Source organism: Lithobates pipiens, unplaced genomic scaffold, assembly GCF_037356315.1.
Source record: "Lithobates pipiens isolate NorthernLeopardFrog02 unplaced genomic scaffold, aLitPip1_a1.2 Scaffold_137, whole genome shotgun sequence".
NCBI lineage: Eukaryota > Metazoa > Chordata > Amphibia > Anura > Ranidae > Lithobates > Lithobates pipiens.
This window is the reverse complement of record NW_027507725.1, coordinates 84,297-103,389: the sequence shown is the minus strand read 5'-3', so window position 1 is coordinate 103,389 and position 19,093 is coordinate 84,297. Positions and strand designations below refer to the sequence as shown.

Here is a 19,093-nt window from a genome sequence, read left to right as displayed (position 1 = left end):
GTCATGTTTCATTTCCGTCCAGAATTCTGAGAGCTCAGACCAACCAACAGACCACTGATACACAAGTCCTATATAGAGAGTAACGGTAATAGTAGCCTTTGTGGTTAAAGCTAACCAGCAGAAATTTTGAGAAATATTGTATGCTTAAAGTCAGACATATATTGGCTCTCATCTCGGTGGCCACATAATACGTTTCTGCAACGCTCTATGGATATCGGCAGAATGTGGTGACTAATAGCTAACAATTCAATTTCATCTTTTAACTGATGCTTTAACCAAACTGCTAAATACACTTATACACTTTAGAAACATATGTAAAGTATGTGATTTTTTTTTATCTACCAGAATATCTACATTTTGGACAAAATGTAGATGTAGCACCCTGAAGTTTAGGCAGGGATGCTCCTCACAAATTTACCTGCCAGGAGTAGTTATCCTGGTTGATTGTTAGAGATCTATTGATTCCTCCCTAAGTTTGGCCTGGTTGCACTTGTCTCTACTACCACTAGGTGGCCGGGCACTTGGTGGTGCTAGATATGAGAAGTGTAACGCAAGGTCAAGTTATGGGTATGTGGGTATCTCAGCCAATGGGCAAGCGTTTCTTTCGAATCCCCTGGCCTGCTGGGAGCGCCTATATATTTTAGTGGAGTCAGGTGATCGGTGTTCTGTGCCACCTGGATGGCTGTCTAGGTGGATGTGTGTCATATTGTCACGGGCTGCTGGACTGGAGATTGGGCCTATCCCAGGGGCAGCTGGCTGCTGGGCTGTCTGAGGACCTATCCAGAAGCCAGAGAGCAGCACAGGGTTGGGATTGCGGCTTGCAGTCCAATCAGAGTTGACGGTTCTGTGGGCCAGAGAACCTGTCAGTGGTCGGAGGTAGAGGGGAAGCTGTCACCACTAAGGGACCAACCGATTTATTACCAGGGACCACAGTGAGTAACTGAAGCAAGTACCAGAGCAGTATTATCACCGAACAGGCACGGTGGAGAATTGAGAAACTTCAGGCGGTGATCAAGTCAGGGGCCCAGCCAGTGGAGGTGACGCTTGCAGAGCAGCCTTGTGTGCCAAGCCAGGGACCGAGTAGAGAGGCGGGGGTGAGGCTTGAGGAAGATACCACCGTAAAGATTGCAGGCGCTCAAGGGATTCAGTGGCAGTAAATCAGAGGGTCAAGTGAGAGACTGGGAGCTCAGTGTGCTGAAGAACTACAAGCAGAAGTTGTAGAGAAGGCAAAAGAACTGTTTTGCGTTAGGAACTGTTAAAGACTATAGCCATAGGAGAAAGCATCCCTGAACATGCAGATGTGGCGTCTTGCTGGAGGCCTTCCCCTGCACGACTGTCCTACTATTGAAGTCTCTGAGTCTGATAATTGAACTTGTAACTACTTAAGGGTGTCCTGGCCCTAACCCTCTTTCCCCCAAAAAGTTTGTAAGAGAAATAAACATCTCTTTTGCATTCAAGAAGTGTTTGGCGCCCAATAACTTTATCCACCTTGCACCCACTATGTCTGGCCTTGAAGGTTCTCATCAGACTGAAGGGGGCCAGAGACCTTGCTACATTTGGCGCCCAACATGGAGCAAAGGCATTGTCCTTGCAGCAGTTGCCCATAGCAACCGGCTTCAGCTCGGTGGGAGGGAGGCAAATAACATTTACCCTTCTAATAGACTGTGTTGTTGTGTGCACTACCAATGTGGGGAAGAACCAACAAGTCTCATTGCTCAGGGGAAAGGATCAGCCTGGTCTTTTGACACTTCCCACCAGCACTGTGAGGGTTAATACAGACTCCAAAATGGACTCCAGTACAGTTTTGGCGCACCGCAGCATGAAGAAAGCGGGTGCCACAGTTCCCATAGAACAATTTCACCAATCCGTTGGTAGGGGGAGGAGTGCTCGCTCTGCAGAGGAGGGCTCATTACTGTCCGGGTCGCCATCTTGGGTCCTCATGCCAAGACCTTGTGGCCTGAAAGGAAACACAGCACACCTGGGAGCTCCAGGATTTTAATTTCCCTCAACCCATTTCAGCCGAATATGATCCACGGAAAATTGCCCGTTCCTTCGCCTCTGGAACCACGATTACTGACACAGGTATTCGGATGAAACCGAAGGGTGAAATTGCCCTGTATATTTCTCAAAGCTCCGCAGCCATGGGGATCATCTGCCGGTGGTGTTTTCCGGGTTTTCCCTGTTAATGCGCCCGTGGAGCCAATGCTGTCAATGCAGAGAACTGCTGCTAATAGCTGCTAGGCCACCACTAGTGATGGTGATGAGTGCGGATTGGGCTCGTAGCTATGCCACAGTGGAGGAACCCATATCCAGTACCGAAGCCACTGATTCTGGCAGTCCTACTTCAGCCCAGACTGACTCTTCCTCCGAGTAACCAGATGTGTCTGGCAAGCCTGCAGACACCGCAGTGGAACTGTTAATTCCCGCTGCCATCATTCCCTCCTTCAGGTAGTGCCAGTAACCTTTCTCCCTGCTACGGAGACTCAAGCATCTACCTTGGCTACTATATCGGGTGTCGCGGTTGCGGAAGGAGGGGGTGGCCCTATGGTCATTACTTGTCTGGCCCAGCATATTCACTCATCACGGATGAAGCAAGGTGAACAATCTCGGATCCCTCCCTGGCGGCACCTGAAGCCAGCAAGTGAAGAGGGAAGGGAGGATGTATGGGATGCATAAAGTGACTGCTGTAAAAAATAGCCGTCATGCATCAAGCCTCGAAAATCTGTACCTCATCTTGTTCACTTCCCCACCTTAAGGGAAGAAGTGTCCTAGTGTGGAAGGAGCCGTTAAAACCACACCACCTTAAGAATCTTATAAATAAGTTGTTATCCTTGAAATACAGCAAAGAACCGGGATTTAAAAGGCCCCTTTGTTACCTGGTCTTACGCCCATTTGTTGAACTAAAGCAAATAATTTCAGTTCTACCAAAGGGTCCTCAATCGTTTTGTCACTATGGTGAACACCAAGGGAGAGACCATGATCTTACCCAATCCCGGGTACTACTGGTAAATGTCATGAAGATACCGATGTCATCTCTCTTTGTGGATTACAAATGAACCTGAACCTGCTTCACCAGCCAGCACAAGATGCCAAGGATCCAAAGATGCACCCTTGGCATCTTGTGCTGGCTGGTGAAGCAGGTTCAGGTGTATATTGGTTCTCAACTACATCCATAGCAGGTCCCCTGCATGGACCCTCTATTGCGGTCCAATCCTTACCTGCTTGGAGGACCTGTCCGAGTTCTGGATATTTAGTTGCCATACCTAGATCCATACTTGCTGATCGATCCATCGTTTGCTTCTGGAGTGATCTCTCTAAATGCTCAGTCTTCCTCTGAGTTTGTACTACCAATGAGCATCTGGCTTTTGGCCAACATAAGCCCGATTGACACACTGTTGTATGACAGGTGGATCCACCTTATCTGGTAAGAAGTATTTATCTACAACCTTCCATTAGATGAATGTCCGTCCCGTTTTGTATGTGCCACACAGTCATCTATTATTGTTTTGCATTGTTTTTCATATCCTCACAAGGTTTTGAATATTATTACTTTATATCATAGCACTTATACTTACCATTTATTTTGATATACCTTGGCCAACCAGACCTATGGTGTTCCATTTCGGTATATTCAGCGCTACACTTTTGTTTTATATAATTCACTTGGACTTTGTTTGTTTTAGTGTTAGCAGCTTTTTGTATTTCATCTTTTTGAGTGGTTCTGTGCAGCAGTTTTCTATATTTCTCATACTCTATTTCTTTTAAACATTTCAGAAAGCTGTACTGCCAGGACTGTGCTGGATTGAATGCTGCCGGCAGATACATGGAGTGATTTTTTAAGCCACGTTGGCTAAAACTGAAATTGTTGGAGTGTTCCACCCTGAAGAGCGTTCTGTGACCTTCAGCAGATTTTGTTTGCAAGTAATAAAGAACGTTTCTTTGTCTTCGGCTGTCATGTGGATAGACTGAGGATATCTTTGCAAGGGGACCTGTGGTCTGAAGTGCGGTCCTTTTGCACCATGGCTTGGCTGCTTGTTGCCTGAAATGCAGTCTCGTCTTTTTTTTTTTGTGCCTGGAGTTACCCTTAAAGAAAAATTCTTCCGGGGCTGAAGTGGTTAATTACAGTTCAACAGTACAAAGAGCAAAATATACATAAACATACATATACGGTGAAATACCAACTAGAGAATAGACTGGAAGGGTTGTAAAGAATCCACTAGTTAATGCAATATGATACCACACTAAAGGGGAACCCCAGGCCGGCCTATTCAACCTTTAAATCCTAATGAGAGACCATATAGAATAGGATAAGGGCCCTTTAACCATGGGTGGCACAGTGGTGTAGTGGTTAGCACTCTCACCTAGCAGTAAGAAGGGTCGCTGGTTCAAATCCTAACCACAACACTACCTGCCTGCAGTTTGCATGTTCTCCCTGTGCCTGCGTGGGTTTCCTCCGGGTACTCCGGTTTCCTCCCACACTCCAAAGACATGCAGGTAGGTTAATTATATTCTGTCCAAAATTGGCCCTAGTATATAAATGGGGACCTTGGATTGTGGGCTCCTTGAGGGTAGGGACCAATGTGAGTGTTGCAATGTACAGGGATAGGGACAATTATAGACACTCACTCAGGATGGACTGGTGTCTTCATTCAACCTTACTACTACTAACCAATAGCAACAGCAATGTCCAGCGTGCAGGCCTGCAGTAGTCTTCACCAGCAGTTGGAGCTCAATTAATTATATCCAAAATATGGGATTGTGATGTGATGATAAGCAGAGCAGCTTAAACTGGCTAGTGATATTCCTTAGAGTAGTTTAGGATATGGATGTCTATGTACAGTGTCTATATGGGAAAGGTGTCTGTACACAGTGTTCAAGCAAGATAACCAGGTAAGAATTGCAAACCATGGGCGACTGCCCTCTCACCGACTGCAGAGCCAAATAGGAACCTCCTAAACAGTGGTCCTGGATTAGATGTCCTTCTAGGAGAGGAACAGAGATGACCCACCAGCTGCTGGACATGGGCGGTCATTTCATCCATCTGATGAGGTGGTGCCACATGGATGTCTCATGAACAGCAAGCAGAGTTGGGCCCTCCGGGGGGCTGGGCCGGAGTCACTTGGTCACCAGGTGGTAGGCCGCAGCCCTTTCGTCTAGCAGCAGAGAGCAGCTCACTCGATAAGGCCCAGGAAGAAGAGAGCAAGTGGTGGATCTGCTGGCCCTTTCATAGTTCCTCCCAGAGGTCTGTTTGTGCCGCAGAGAGACCTCTGGGATGTGTAGTCCAGGGGTAATATCACAAAATTAGAATGGCTGCTTAAGAGACCACTAGTCCTACAATCCTCCCTACTTGGCTCAAAGATATGATATCAGTCACTGGAGCTCAGCACTAGAGGGACATTGGAATATATGGAGAATAATGGGGGGGGGGGGGTGGTCTGTGGAACAAGGTAACTGTAGTCCACTGTCGGCTACATGCGATAAGGGTCAGATGGAGATGTAACCTCTCTCATCTCGGTGCCCACATAATAAACTCCTACAAATGTCAATGAGTATGAGCAGAATGTAGTGACTAATAGCAAAAAGTTGGGTTTCATCTTTTAAGCGGTGAGCATTTTAGATGACATTTTAGGAGATCTTTTTTTGTTCCAACCTGACTGTGTCCCTTTATTCAAAGCCAGCTGCATAAAGACATGGTTTGACCAGTTTGGTGTGGAGGAACTCCACAGAGCCATGACCTCAGCCCTACTGAGCACCTTTGGGATGAATTGGAATGTCGATTGTGAGCCAGGTCATCTCATCCAAAATCAGGACCTGACCTCACAAATGGCGGCCAGCTCCATAAACCCTACTGAACATAAAGGATAAGTTCCCCTGTACTAGCTGTTGCTTTTTGAAATCAGCGCGGCCGTGCGTGGGCTCCACCCACACGGACATGTCATTCATTCACACAGCTCTGTGTGTGAAGGAACTACAAGCCCCAACATCCTTTGCGGCTGTCGGCTTGTAGTTCTCAATGAACTACCACACAGCGCCGTGGTAGGTCGTTGATTCTTCCTATCAGTGTATTGGCCTGCCCGTACAGGATGTACAGGTGCACAGATACACTGACAGATCTGCAGGAGACCTGCATGGCACCAGCGATCGCATATGCAATTAGCGAACCTCCAGCTGTTGCAGGACTACAAGTCTCATGAGGCATAGCAAGACTGACAGCCACAAGCATGACACCCAGAGGCCGAGACATGATGGGACTTGTAGTTTTGCAACAGTTGGAGGTCCGCTAATTGCAAATCCCTGCTTTACAGGCTAAATAAATAAATAAATGCACATTTTTTTTTACCTGAACAAATGTGCAGGAATTATTTATCCTTTAATTATGAATTGGAACACCAGTTGTGAATCAGATCTTCTCATCCAACATCGGTACCGGACTCCACAAAGGTTCCCTAGGCACAAATTTCCCCAAACACCCTTCAAAAGCTTGTGAGACTAAGATGACACCAAACTATGCAATGGAATAACGTCCTTACAGGATGTCTCCAATTTATAAGCCGACCTCAATGCTCTGTCTAATTGGGTGACTATGTGGCAAATGAGGTTTAATGATGATAAATGTAAAGTTATGCACTTGGGGGCTAAGAATATGCATCATACATACTAGGGGGAGTACAACTGGGGGGATCCATGGTGGAGAAGGATCTGGGGGTTTTGGTGGATCATAAGCTCAATAATAACATGCAATGCCAAGATGTGGTTTCCAAAGTGAGCAAAGTCCTTTCTTGTATTAGGAGAGGTATGGACTCCAGAGAGAGAGATATCATGTTGCCCTCCTGTACAAATCATTAGCAAGACCACATCTGGAATATGTAGTTCAGTTTTGGGGACCAGTTCTCAAAAAGGATATCGGGGAACAGGAGAAAGTGCAGAGAAGGGCAACCAAACTGATAAGAGGCATGGAGGAGCTCAGCTATGAGGAAAGATTAGAGGAACTGAATTGATTCTCTCTTGAGAAGAGGAGATTAAGAGGGGATATGATCAACATGTACAAATATATAAGTGGTCGATATAGTGAACTTGGTATTGAGTTATTCACTTTAACCGCTTCAGCCTCGAAGGATTTTACCCCCTTCCTGACCAGAGCACTTTTTGCGATTCGGCAGTGCGTCGCTTTAACTGACAATTGCGCAGTCGTTGCACAAAAACAAAATTGACGTCCTTTTCCCCCCACAAATAGAGCTTTCTTTTGGTGGCATTTGATCACCTCTGCGGTTCTTATTTTTTGCGCTATAAACAAAAAAATAGCGACAATTTTGGAAAAAAAAAGCTATATTTTTTACTTTTTGCTATAATAAATATATAAAAAACAAATTTTTTCCTCAGTTTAGGCCGATATGTATTCTTCTACATATTTTTGGTAAAAAAAATTGCGCAAAAGTTCTAGAGTCTACAAAATAGGGGATAGTTTTATGGCATTTGTATTATAATTTTTTTTTATTAGTAATGGCGGCGATATGCGATTTTTATTGGGACTGCGACATTATGGCGGACACATCAGACACTTCTGGCACTATTTGGGACCATTGTCATTTATACAGCGATCAGTGCTACAAAAATGCAGTGATTACTGTGTAAATGACACTGGCAGTGAAGGGGTTAACCACTAAGGGGCAATCAAGGGGTTAAGTGTGTCCTAGGGAGTGATTATAACTGTGGGGGGGTGGGCTTCAAGTCACATGACAGCGATTACTGCTCCCGATGACAAGGAGCGGGGATCTCTGTCATGACACTAGACAGAATGGGGAAGTGCCTTGTTTACATAGGCACTTCCCCATTGTGCGGCTCCATGACATGATTGCCAGGAGCCTGACGGACATCGAGGCCATGGGACCCGCGGGCACGGTCACGCTGTACTCGGTGGCATGCGCGCGCCTGCTAGCCCTGCCATTTAAAGGGAACGTACAGGTACGCCCATTTTCCCACTGCTTCCATTGTGCCAGCGTATATCGGCGTGCGCCGGTCGGCAAGTGTTTAAGGTCATCACAGAGGACAAGGGGGCATGCTTTAAGTCTGGAGGAAATACGGAAAGGCTTCTTCCAAATACGGAAAGGTTTTTTCACAGTGAGAGCTGTGAGAATGTGGAATAGACTCCCTCCAGAGGTGATTGTGGCCAGCTCAGTAGATTGCTTTAAGAAAGGCCTGGATACTTTCCTAAATGTACATAATATGACAGGGTACTGACATTTATAGGTAAAGTTGATCCAGGGAAAATCCGATTGTCAGTCAGGGGGATCAGGAAGGATTTTTTTCCCCCTGCTGGAGCAAACTGGATCATGCTCTGCTGTTTTTTTTTTGCCTTCCTCTGGATCAACTGTGGGTGAAGGATTGTGTATATGGGATTGTATTTATTTATTTATTTTTGGTTGCATTAGATGGACTTTTTTCAACCTGACTATGTAACAGCTGGAGGGCCACAGATTGATGTCCTATAGTGATGGACGAACTTCCGACGGGACGTTTCGCGACTTCAATGGGAGGCGAACTTCGCAAACCTATAGGTCAAATTTGCAGCCACAAAATAATTATTAGCTGTGCAAACATAGTCCCACCACATGGCCAATGACATAACACATGTATGAGGTGAATCTGGGATCGACAACTACAAGCATTCTTTTTTTATATGGGAAATTGTTGTGACAATTCAGGACTGTGGAGCGCATGAAGGCAATGGAGGAGACGGAAGGTCAGGGACCAGGGTAGGCAAAGAAGAGGGTGCAGGAGATGATCACCAGCAGCGTGACATACAGCAATGACAACTGGACCGTGATAGAGTCATCTGACAGCAGCACCGTGATACAGAGCACTGACATCAGCAGCGTGACATACAACAATGACACCTGCACAGTGATAGAGTCATCTGACAACAGCACCGTGAAAGGGAGCACTGACATCAGCAGCGTGACATAAATCACTCACACCAGCACCGTGATATACAGCACTGACAGCAGCACCGTGATAGAGAGCACTGACATCAGCAGCGTGACATAAAACACTCACACCAGCACCGTCATATACAGCACTGACAGCAGCACCGTGATAGAGAGCACTGACATCAGCAGCGTGACATAAAGCACTCACACCAGCACCGTTATATACAGCACTGACAGCAGCACCGTGACAGAGAGCACTGACATCAGCACCGTGATATACAGCACTGACACCTGCACAGTAAGCAGCCCCAGGAGGAAGTCAGCACAGCACAGGGATGGTGTGAGCCCCTCATAATAAGCAGCCCCAGGAGTAAATCAGCACAGCACAGGGATTGTGTGATCCCCTCATAATAAGCAGCCCCAGGAGTAAATCAGCACAGCACAGGGATGGTGTGAGCCCCTCATAATAAGCAGCCCCAGGAGTAAATCAGCACAGCACAGGGATGGTGTGATCCCCTCATAATAAGCAGCACCAGGAGTAAATCAGCACAGCACAGGGATGGTGTGAGCCCCTCATAATAAGCAGCCCCAGGAGTAAATCAGCACAGCACAGGGATGGTGTGAGCCCCTCATAATAAGCAGCCCCAGGAGTAAATCAGCACAGCACAGGGATGGTGTGATCCCCTAATAATAAGCAGCCCCAGGAGTAAGTCAGCACAGCACAGCGATGGTGTGATCCCCTCATAATAAGCAGCACCAGGAGTAAATCAGCACAGCACAGGGATGGTGTGAGCCCCTCATAATAAGCAGCCCCAGGAGTAAATCAGCACAGCACAGGGATGGTGTGAGCCCCTCATAATAAGCAGCCCCAGGAGTAAATCAGCACAGCACAGGGATGGTGTGATCCCCTCATAATAAGCAGCCCCAGGAGTAAGTCAGCACAGCACAGGGATGGTGTGAGCCCCTCATAATAAGCAGCCCCAGGAGTAAATCAGCACAGCACAGGGATGGTGTGAGCCCCTCATAATAAGCAGCCCCAGGAGTAAATCAGCACAGCACAGGGATGGTGTGATCCCCTCACAATAAGCAGCCCCAGGAGTAAATCAGCACAGCACAGGGATAGTGTGAAACCCCTCACAATAAGCAGCCCCAGGAGTAAATCAGCACAGCACAGGGATGGTGTGATCCCCTCATAATAAGCAGCCCCAGGAGTAAATCAGCACAGCACAGGGATGGTGTGAGCCCCTCATAATAAGCAGCCCCAGGAGTAAATCAGCACAGCACAGGGATGGTGTGATCCCCTCATAATAAGCAGCAGCAGGAGTAAATCAGCACAGCACAGGGATGGTGTGAGCCCCTCATAATAAGCAGCCCCAGGAGTAAATCAGCACAGCACAGGGATAGTGTGAAACCCCTCACAATAAGCAGCCCCAGGAGTAAATCAGCACAGCACAGGGATGGTGTGATCCCCTCATAATAAGCAGCCCCAGGAGTAAATCAGCACAGCACAGGGATGGTGTGAGCCCCTCATAATAAGCAGCCCCAGGAGTAAGTCAGCACAGCACAGCGATGGTGTGATCCCCTCATAATAAGCAGCACCAGGAGTAAATCAGCACAGCACAGGGATGGTGTGAGCCCCTCATAATAAGCAGCCCCAGGAGTAAATCAGCACAGCACAGGGATGGTGTGAGCCCCTCATAATAAGCAGCCCCAGGAGTAAATCAGCACAGCACAGGGATGGTGTGAGCCCCTTGTGACGAACGCTGGTGTCAGATCCCTGCCCTCCTCGCTAACTGGCGACAAAGGACCGGCCAACCTAACACCACGCTGTCACTTACGTAACAATGCCACACTCAGCTGCACCCAGCACAAAGATTTTCCAGCTTGCGGGACCACAATCTAGGTGCAGGCAGCCTGAGAGCGATTGTCACTGGGCTAATTACACAATTAACCCTTTAACTGCCACCACCCCCGTTTAAAGACAGAGCCGGGGGGACTCGTAATTTAAGCAACACCAATTATAAGTTTAGAATAAGCGCCTGCAACACACACTGTCACCACAGACAGGTCTGCTCAGTGCCTTACTCTACCACAGTAGCGCCCTTTTTAGAGACAGGTTCGTTTATAGTTTGCATCAAGAGCTTTAAAGACAAGGTTAACACTTTTCAACATAAGGATTTATTATGAAAAGGTCAAGGTTGGTGCGAATAAAACATTTACAGAAAAAGGATGTTTCAAAAAATAAAGACAATATACAGCCACAAAGAAATAAGGTAGAATTGGGAAGGAAGTATACTTGCAGTTAATGTCCAAGGGTTGATCAGAGTTCAATCGATAAGCAAAGGTAATCGGTTCTCAAACTTGGCAGAGGTTCCTGCTTGGATGGTAAAAAGGAGAACTGACTATTGCCTTGGCCTCTCCTCTTTTCTGTCAAATCAAAGTGGGTGTTGACAGCGACCAGTGACCAATCGTCTGGTCATCTTGTTTAGGGGTTGGTTGCTGGGAGGTGTCTACACTCATGACCCTGTCCCAGGTACACTTTATGATACATATTCATATCTCTGCCTCTCTATTGTTTATAGACTGCAGATATCCATTTTAGTGATCAGCATGATATTTGCTTCAAAACAAGTCCACACATGACAGGTTTCCCATTTCAGGGTTACCTAGAAGCAGTAAGGGGTCCCAGTGGCTTCCCATATGACCTGACATAGGGGTGTTTGGACTTGAAATGTTAGAAATTATCCGAGGAAACTAAATATATCCATATTATGGCTGTGCTATGATGGCTTTGAAAGTTATAAAAAATGTTAACGTTTCAACACTTTACTAATCTGTTTGCACGCTATCTGGTTGGAAGTATTTACGACGGGTATCTGTTGGTTGTCTGCATGGAGAAAGTGACAGTTTTACGACAGGCCGGAATATCTGCCAGGCAACTTGAGCCTTGTTTTCTCTGCTAAGATAACCTTTCTTCCCTTTGAAGATTTTAAGAGCTTTTGGAATTCCTAAGACAAGGGAGGGGGGAGTTTAGATTATTCTGTAAGTTTATTCTAAGGTCAGCCAAACTGTCATGGCTGCTTTCCACACAAAATGGCAACTAGTTACAATATATCCTGGCTCAGACGTGATATCGTTACACCTCCCTCCTTAGGTGGTTGCATGGGAGGGAACTACAATTTCCCTCCTGACGCAACCGACTCTTGCAGGCTCGGCTTGTCGCGACAGCCCATCAGCATTGCCATGGGTGCTGCCTTTCTTATGCTGGATGGTGAAATCGTATTGCTGAAGAATTAAGCTCCACCGAAGTAGTTTGCCATTCTCCCCAGCCACACGATTTAGCCAGCTCAAGGGATTGTGATCTGTGATCACAGTGAAGTGCCGTCCATAAAGGTACGTTTGTAACTTCTGGAGAGCCCACACGATCGCAAGACACTCCTTTTCAATCGTGGCGTATGCTACTTCCCTGGGAAGCAGCTTTCGGCTCAGGTAGAGGATGGGATGCTCCTCTCCGGCATCATCCACCTGGCTCAGGACTGCACCCAATCCATAGGCAGAGGCATCAGTCTGCACTAGGAAACGGCGGGTGAAGTCTGGAGCCTGTAGCACAGGGGCGCGGGCCAGCGCCTCCTTCAAGGCCTGAAATGCCTGCTCACATTCTGGTGTCCAAGACACCACCTTGGGCAGTTTCTTTTTGGTTAGGTCAGTCAAAGGTTTAGCCAGGCTACTATAGTTACATACAAACTTCCTATAGTAGCCAGCGGTCCCCAAGAAAGACATAACCTGTTTTTTGGTTTGGGGGGTAGGCCATGCCAGGATGGCATCAACCTTCCCTGTCTCGGGTTTCAGGGTGCCTCCTCCTACCCGGTGTCCCAAGTACTGCACATCGGTCATGGCAATCTGACACTTACTGGGTTTGACGGTCAGATTGGCAGCTGTCAGTTGGTCCAGGACCTGTGACAGGTGCACCAGGTGTTCTTCCCAGGTAGGGCTGAACACGGCGATGTCATCCAGGTAGGCTACTGCAAAGGTTTCCAGCCCCTCCAGTAAGTCATTCATGACTCTCTGGAAGGTAGCTGGGGCGTTCTTCATCCCAAACGGCATGACGGTAAATTCGAACAAGCCGAATGGGGTGATAAAAGCCGACTTTTCTCGAGCCTCAGGGGCCAAAGGAATTTGCCAATACCCCCTGCTCAGATCCATGATGGTGATATAGTGGGCAGCCGCCAGCCTGTCTAACAACTCATCAATCCGGGGCATGGGGTAGGCATCTGCAGTGGTGATGGCATTCAGTTTCCGGTAGTCCACACAGAACCTGGTCGTCTGGTCCTTTTTGGGGACCAAGACTACTGGGGACGCCCAGGCACTGTGGGACTTCTGAATCACCCCCAGCTGTAGCATTTCCTCCACCTCCCTTTTCATGTCAGCCAGCACCTCCAGGGAGACGCGATAGGCTGACTGTTTAATGGGAGGATGTGCCCCAGTGTCCACCTGGTGGACAGCGAGATGCGTCCTCCCAGGTTTTCCCGTAAACCTGCTACCATACACTGCAAGCACTTGCTTCAGTCCAGGTACCTGGTTGGGGGTAAGATTGGAGTTTATCAGGAGTTCTGAGTCTACCTCCCTGGTGTCAGCTAGCAGGTCTAGAAGTGGATCAGCCTCCTCAGGCTCTGGCCTGCTGCAGACTGGCATGACATAGGCCGTGCGTTCATGATGGGCTTTGATCATGTTCACATGAATGGCCTTCTGCCGTCTACTCCCTTCTCCCAACCTGACCAAGTAGGTGACATCATTCAGACGCTGGGTGATGGTGTACGGGCCTTCCCATGCTGCTTGGAGTTTGTTCTGCCGCAGGGGAAGCAGAACATACACCTTCTGACCAATGTCATAGGTCCGCTCCCTAGCATTACGGTCATACCACTCTTTCTGCCTGGTCTGGGCCTGGGTCATATTTTCCCGCACAATTTCCACCAGCGTCTCCATTTTATCCCTGAATTTTAGGACGTAATCCACAACAGAGACCTCTGGGTCGGCAATCTTGCCCTCCCAGGTCTCACGAATTAGGTCCAGGGGCCCTCTTACCCTCCTTCCATACAGAAGTTCAAATGGCGAAAAGCCTGTGGACTCCTGAGGCACCTCTCTGTAGGCAAACAGCAGATGAGGCAGATACCGTTCCCAGTCCTTGCCCTGGGAGTGCACGAAGGTTAGCAACATTTGTTTCAAGGTGCCATTGAAGCGCTCGCACAAGCCGTTTGTTTGTGGGTGATAAGGACTGGCCATGATATGCGTCATCTGTATTTGCTGACAGAGAGCTTGCATCAAGTCAGACACAAACTGAGGGCCTTGATCGCTAATGAGCTCGGCTGGGAATCCCACTCTTGTGAAGATTCCCAGGAGAGCATCAGCGACCTTGTCTGTCCGGAGGCAGGAGAGAGCCACCGCCTCTGGATAACGTGTGGCATAGTCGACAACTGTAAGGATATAACGTTTGCCTGAACTGCTAGGGATGGCCAAAGGCCCAACGATATCCACTGCCACCCTCTTAAAAGGTTCATCAATCACAGGCAAAGGTTTTAGTGGAGCCTTGTGGACATCCCCTACCTTGCCAACTCGCTGGCAGGTAACACAGGACCGACAGTAGTCAGCTATGTCAGCAAGCATCCTGGGCCAATAAAAGTTATGTACCAACCGCCCTCGGGTCTTATTGATCCCCAAGTGCCCTGCGAGGGGAATCTCATGGGCCACTTTTAGCAGTGGTCCCCTAAATTGACTGGGTACCACCAGCTGTCTGTCACCTATGTCAGCCTCATTCCCCTCTGCAGGCAAATTTTCTCTATACAGTTTCCCTTTGTCCCAGTAGACCTTTTGTTTGTCATTCTCTGCAGGGGGGCGATCAGCTAGACTTCTGAGCTGTGCTAGTGTTTGGTCTGTCTGCAGTGCTGTTTCAAAAGCGGGACCACAACTCTCAGCCAGCAGTCCTGTGGCAAACGAGGACGGCTGCTGAGGCTCAACAGAGGTGGAGTCCACTGGGTCAGAACAGGGAGAGGGCCCCGAGACCTCCTCCTGCTGTTCTGCGATCAGTGCCTGCACCTCGGCTGCCTTTGCAGCACTGCGAGTGACCACCAAGACTGGCAATACATCATCATCATCATTATCGGCATCATTGTCATCATCATCATCATCATTGTCATCATCATCATCACATTTAACCTTTATCCGTTCAGCAACATTGGAACATACATCAGGTACCTTCACTAGCAAGGGGATCTCCTCTCCTGTCTCTGAAGGAGGACCTTGCACTTCAACTCCACCCTCCCCCTCCCTCTGTCCATCCACAGGTTGCCCAGATATTACCCCAACATCTGTAAACAGTACCTTGGTAGGTCCAGAAGGTTCCGTGGGAGCATCCTGGGTGCTCTTAGCAGGGGCATAGTAAGAAACAAGGGTACCTAAATCAGAACCCAACAACACAGCAGTGGGGATCTCCTCAGAGACACCCACCTCTCTCATCCCACTTCCGGCACCCCAATCCAGGAAAACATAGGCACGAGGTACATGGGAACAGGTTCCCCCAACTCCAGTCAGGGAAAGGTACTTCTCTGGGATGATGTCTGTTTCTTCTATCACCTCTGGTCTGACCAAAGTGACTTCGGCTCCAGTGTCACGAAAGCCTGTTACAGTTCGTTGGCCTACAATGACTGGCTGCAAGTTGACATTGGTTCCTGGAGGTTTTCCACCGACGAGCAGCACAGCAGAAGGGTTGCTGGCCGGATGGCCAGGGGTTGTCGTCTTCTTCTGCTCAGGGCACTGTGTCCGGAGATGTCCGCTTTTCCCACAGTTATAGCATTTGCGGTTGTCAGTCACAAAGGCTTTGGCCCCAGGAGCTGCAGGTTCCGGCCACTGAGGAACTTGGTTGGTAGGTAGAGGAGGGGTTGCCATGTGTGATTTCCCTCCTTTCCAGCCATTTGGAGGAGCCTTGCGATGGTCAGATACCCGAGAGTGGATATAGGTATCTGCCAGTTCTGCTGCTGCTTTGGCAGAGGTTGGCTTTCGCTCCAGCACAAACTGTCTGACGTCTGTAGGACAAATGTGCAAAAGTTGATCTTCAATCATAAGATCTTCCAAGGACTCAAAAGAATCGGCTTTCAAGCCTTTAGTCCACTGCCGGAATGTGGTGCGTAAGCGACTTACCACATCCAGGTATGAGTCCCCAGGCCCCTTTTGCAAGGACCTAAAACGCTTCCGGTACACTTCCGGGGTTAGCTGAAACTTTTGGATGATTGCAGCCTTTAGGGCCTCATAATCACCGCCTTGCTCTTCTGACAGTTCAACATAAGCATCCAGGGCCTTGCCTCGTAGCCCTGGCGTCAGGTACCGGGCCCATTGTGCTGGGGGCAGATGGTACTGACGGCAAGTTTTTTCAAACGACAGTAGATACACATCAATGTCACTGTCCTTTTCCATAACTGGAAATTTGGCTGCCGGGGTCACTGGCAGAGAGTCATCCCTGTGCTCTAGGGATCCGAGGTTCTGAACCTGTCGCTGCTGCTGGAGCCTAGCCATCTCCAGTTCGTGCCGACGATCAGTCTCCCTCTCAGCCTGGCGTTCCTCTCGCTCAGCCCTGCGTTCCGCAGCCTCTCTCTCAGCCGCAGCTTGGCGCTCGAGAAACTGCAGGTACACCACAGGATCCGTCTCCCTGAGGTGTTGTAGTGTTTCCTGCATTTGAGGACAGTCTATTCTGGTTCCAGGCAATCTGATGCTGGCCTGCTCCGGCGATGGCTTGGAGGTAACAATCCGTGGTAGTCCAGTGTCAGTCTCTGCATGCCCATCTGGTGAGGCCGCCTCTGAACCACTGGGCTCTGGAGTAGCGGAAACCCTTTCTGGTCCAGTTTCCCCCAGGATCTGTTCTGCACGGATATCAAACTCATGTAGGGCATGTATCAAGCCATCACGGTTTTTGCCACCGACATCAATTCCTCTTTCTGTGCACTCAGCAGTCAGATCATTTTTGCTCATCTTTTTATATGCTGATACCCCAGACATGTTGCAAGCAGAAAAGATAGAACAGAAAGCAGAGATAGGAAGAAGGTGTAGAAAGGAGCTGTTGCTGTATATCTCTTTTTAAAAAAAGTAAACAAAAAAATAATGTGCACCAGCTTGTCTCTAAGGACTGTTTCCACAAAGGTTACAATCCTTCAGTGCAGAGCTAATTCCTAACAATGCACCGAATGCTCTTAATGCGAAACTATCCCGCTACGCTGCCAGCCAATATGTGACGAACGCTGGTGTCAGATCCCTGCCCTCCTCGCTAACTGGCGACAAAGGACCGGCCAACCTAACACCACGCTGTCACTTACGTAACAATGCCACACTCAGCTGCACCCAGCACAAAGATTTTCCAGCTTGCGGGACCACAATCTAGGTGCAGGCAGCCTGAGAGCGATTGTCACTGGGCTAATTACACAATTAACCCTTTAACTGCCACCACCCCCGTTTAAAGACAGAGCCGGGGGGACTCGTAATTTAAGCAACACCAATTATAAGTTTAGAATAAGCGCCTGCAACACACACTGTCACCACAGACAGGTCTGCTCAGTGCCTTACTCTACCACAGTAGCGCCCTTTTTAGAGACAGGTTCGTTTATAGTTTGCATCAAGAGCTTTAAAGACAAGGTTAACACTTTTCAACATAAGGATTTATTATGAAAAGGTCAAGGTTGGTGCGAATAAAACATTTACAGAAAAAGGATGTTTCAAAAAATAAAGACAATATACAGCCACAAAGAAATAAGGTAGAATTGGGAAGGAAGTATACTTGCAGTTAATGTCCAAGGGTTGATCAGAGTTCAATCGATAAGCAAAGGTAATCGGTTCTCAAACTTGGCAGAGGTTCCTGCTTGGATGGTAAAAAGGAGAACTGACTATTGCCTTGGCCTCTCCTCTTTTCTGTCAAATCAAAGTGGGTGTTGACAGCGACCAGTGACCAATCGTCTGGTCATCTTGTTTAGGGGTTGGTTGCTGGGAGGTGTCTACACTCATGACCCTGTCCCAGGTACACTTTATGATACATATTCATATCTCTGCCTCTCTATTGTTTATAGACTGCAGATATCCATTTTAGTGATCAGCATGATATTTGCTTCAAAACAAGTCCACACATGACAGGTTTCCCATTTCAGGGTTACCTAGAAGCAGTAAGGGGTCCCAGTGGCTTCCCATATGACCTGACATAGGGGTGTTTGGACTTGAAATGTTAGAAATTATCCGAGGAAACTAAATATATCCATATTATGGCTGTGCTATGATGGCTTTGAAAGTTATAAAAAATGTTAACGTTTCAACACTTTACTAATCTGTTTGCACGCTATCTGGTTGGAAGTATTTACGACGGGTATCTGTTGGTTGTCTGCATGGAGAAAGTGACAGTTTTACGACAGGCCGGAATATCTGCCAGGCAACTTGAGCCTTGTTTTCTCTGCTAAGATAACCTTTCTTCCCTTTGAAGATTTTAAGAGCTTTTGGAATTCCTAAGACAAGGGAGGGGGGAGTTTAGATTATTCTGTAAGTTTATTCTAAGGTCAGCCAAACTGTCATGGCTGCTTTCCACACAAAATGGCAACTAGTTACAATATATCCTGGCTCAGACGTGATATCGTTACACCCCTCATAATAAGCAGCCCCAGGAGTAAATCAGCACAGCACAGGGATGGTGTGATCCCCTCATAATAAGCAGCCCCAGGAGTAAGTCAGCACAGCACAGGGATGGTGTGAGCCCCTCATAATAAGCAGGCCCAGGAGTAAATCAGCACAGCACAGGGATGGTGTGAGCCCCTCATAATAAGCAGCCCCAGGAGTAAATCAGCACAGCACAGGGATGGTGTGATCCCCTCACAATAAGCAGCCCCAGGAGTAAATCAGCACAGCACAGGGATAGTGTGAAACCCCTCACAATAAGCAGCCCCAGGAGTAAATCAGCACAGCACAGGGATGGTGTGATCCCCTCATAATAAGCAGCCCCAGGAGTAAATCAGCACAGCACAGGGATGGTGTGAGCCCCTCATAATAAGCAGCCCCAGGAGTAAATCAGCACAGCACAGGGATGGTGTGATCCCCTCATAATAAGCAGCAGCAGGAGTAAATCAGCACAGCACAGGGATGGTGTGAGC

General features: G+C 48.0%; 1 protein-coding gene across 1 annotated transcript; it reads right to left on the bottom strand.

Annotated features, from left to right (window-relative positions):
* Positions 1-8: 8 nt before the first annotated feature.
* On the bottom strand, positions 9-18,582 carry LOC143981303 (uncharacterized). Its single transcript, XM_077479098.1, has 3 exons — positions 15,087-18,582; positions 12,792-14,114; positions 9-68 (listed from the first exon to the last, which is right to left on the bottom strand). The coding sequence occupies exons 1-3, from the start codon at positions 16,968-16,970 to the stop codon at positions 9-11; spliced, it is 3,267 nt and encodes a 1,088-aa protein (XP_077335224.1). The 5' UTR covers positions 16,971-18,582.
* Positions 18,583-19,093: the final 511 nt, after the last annotated feature.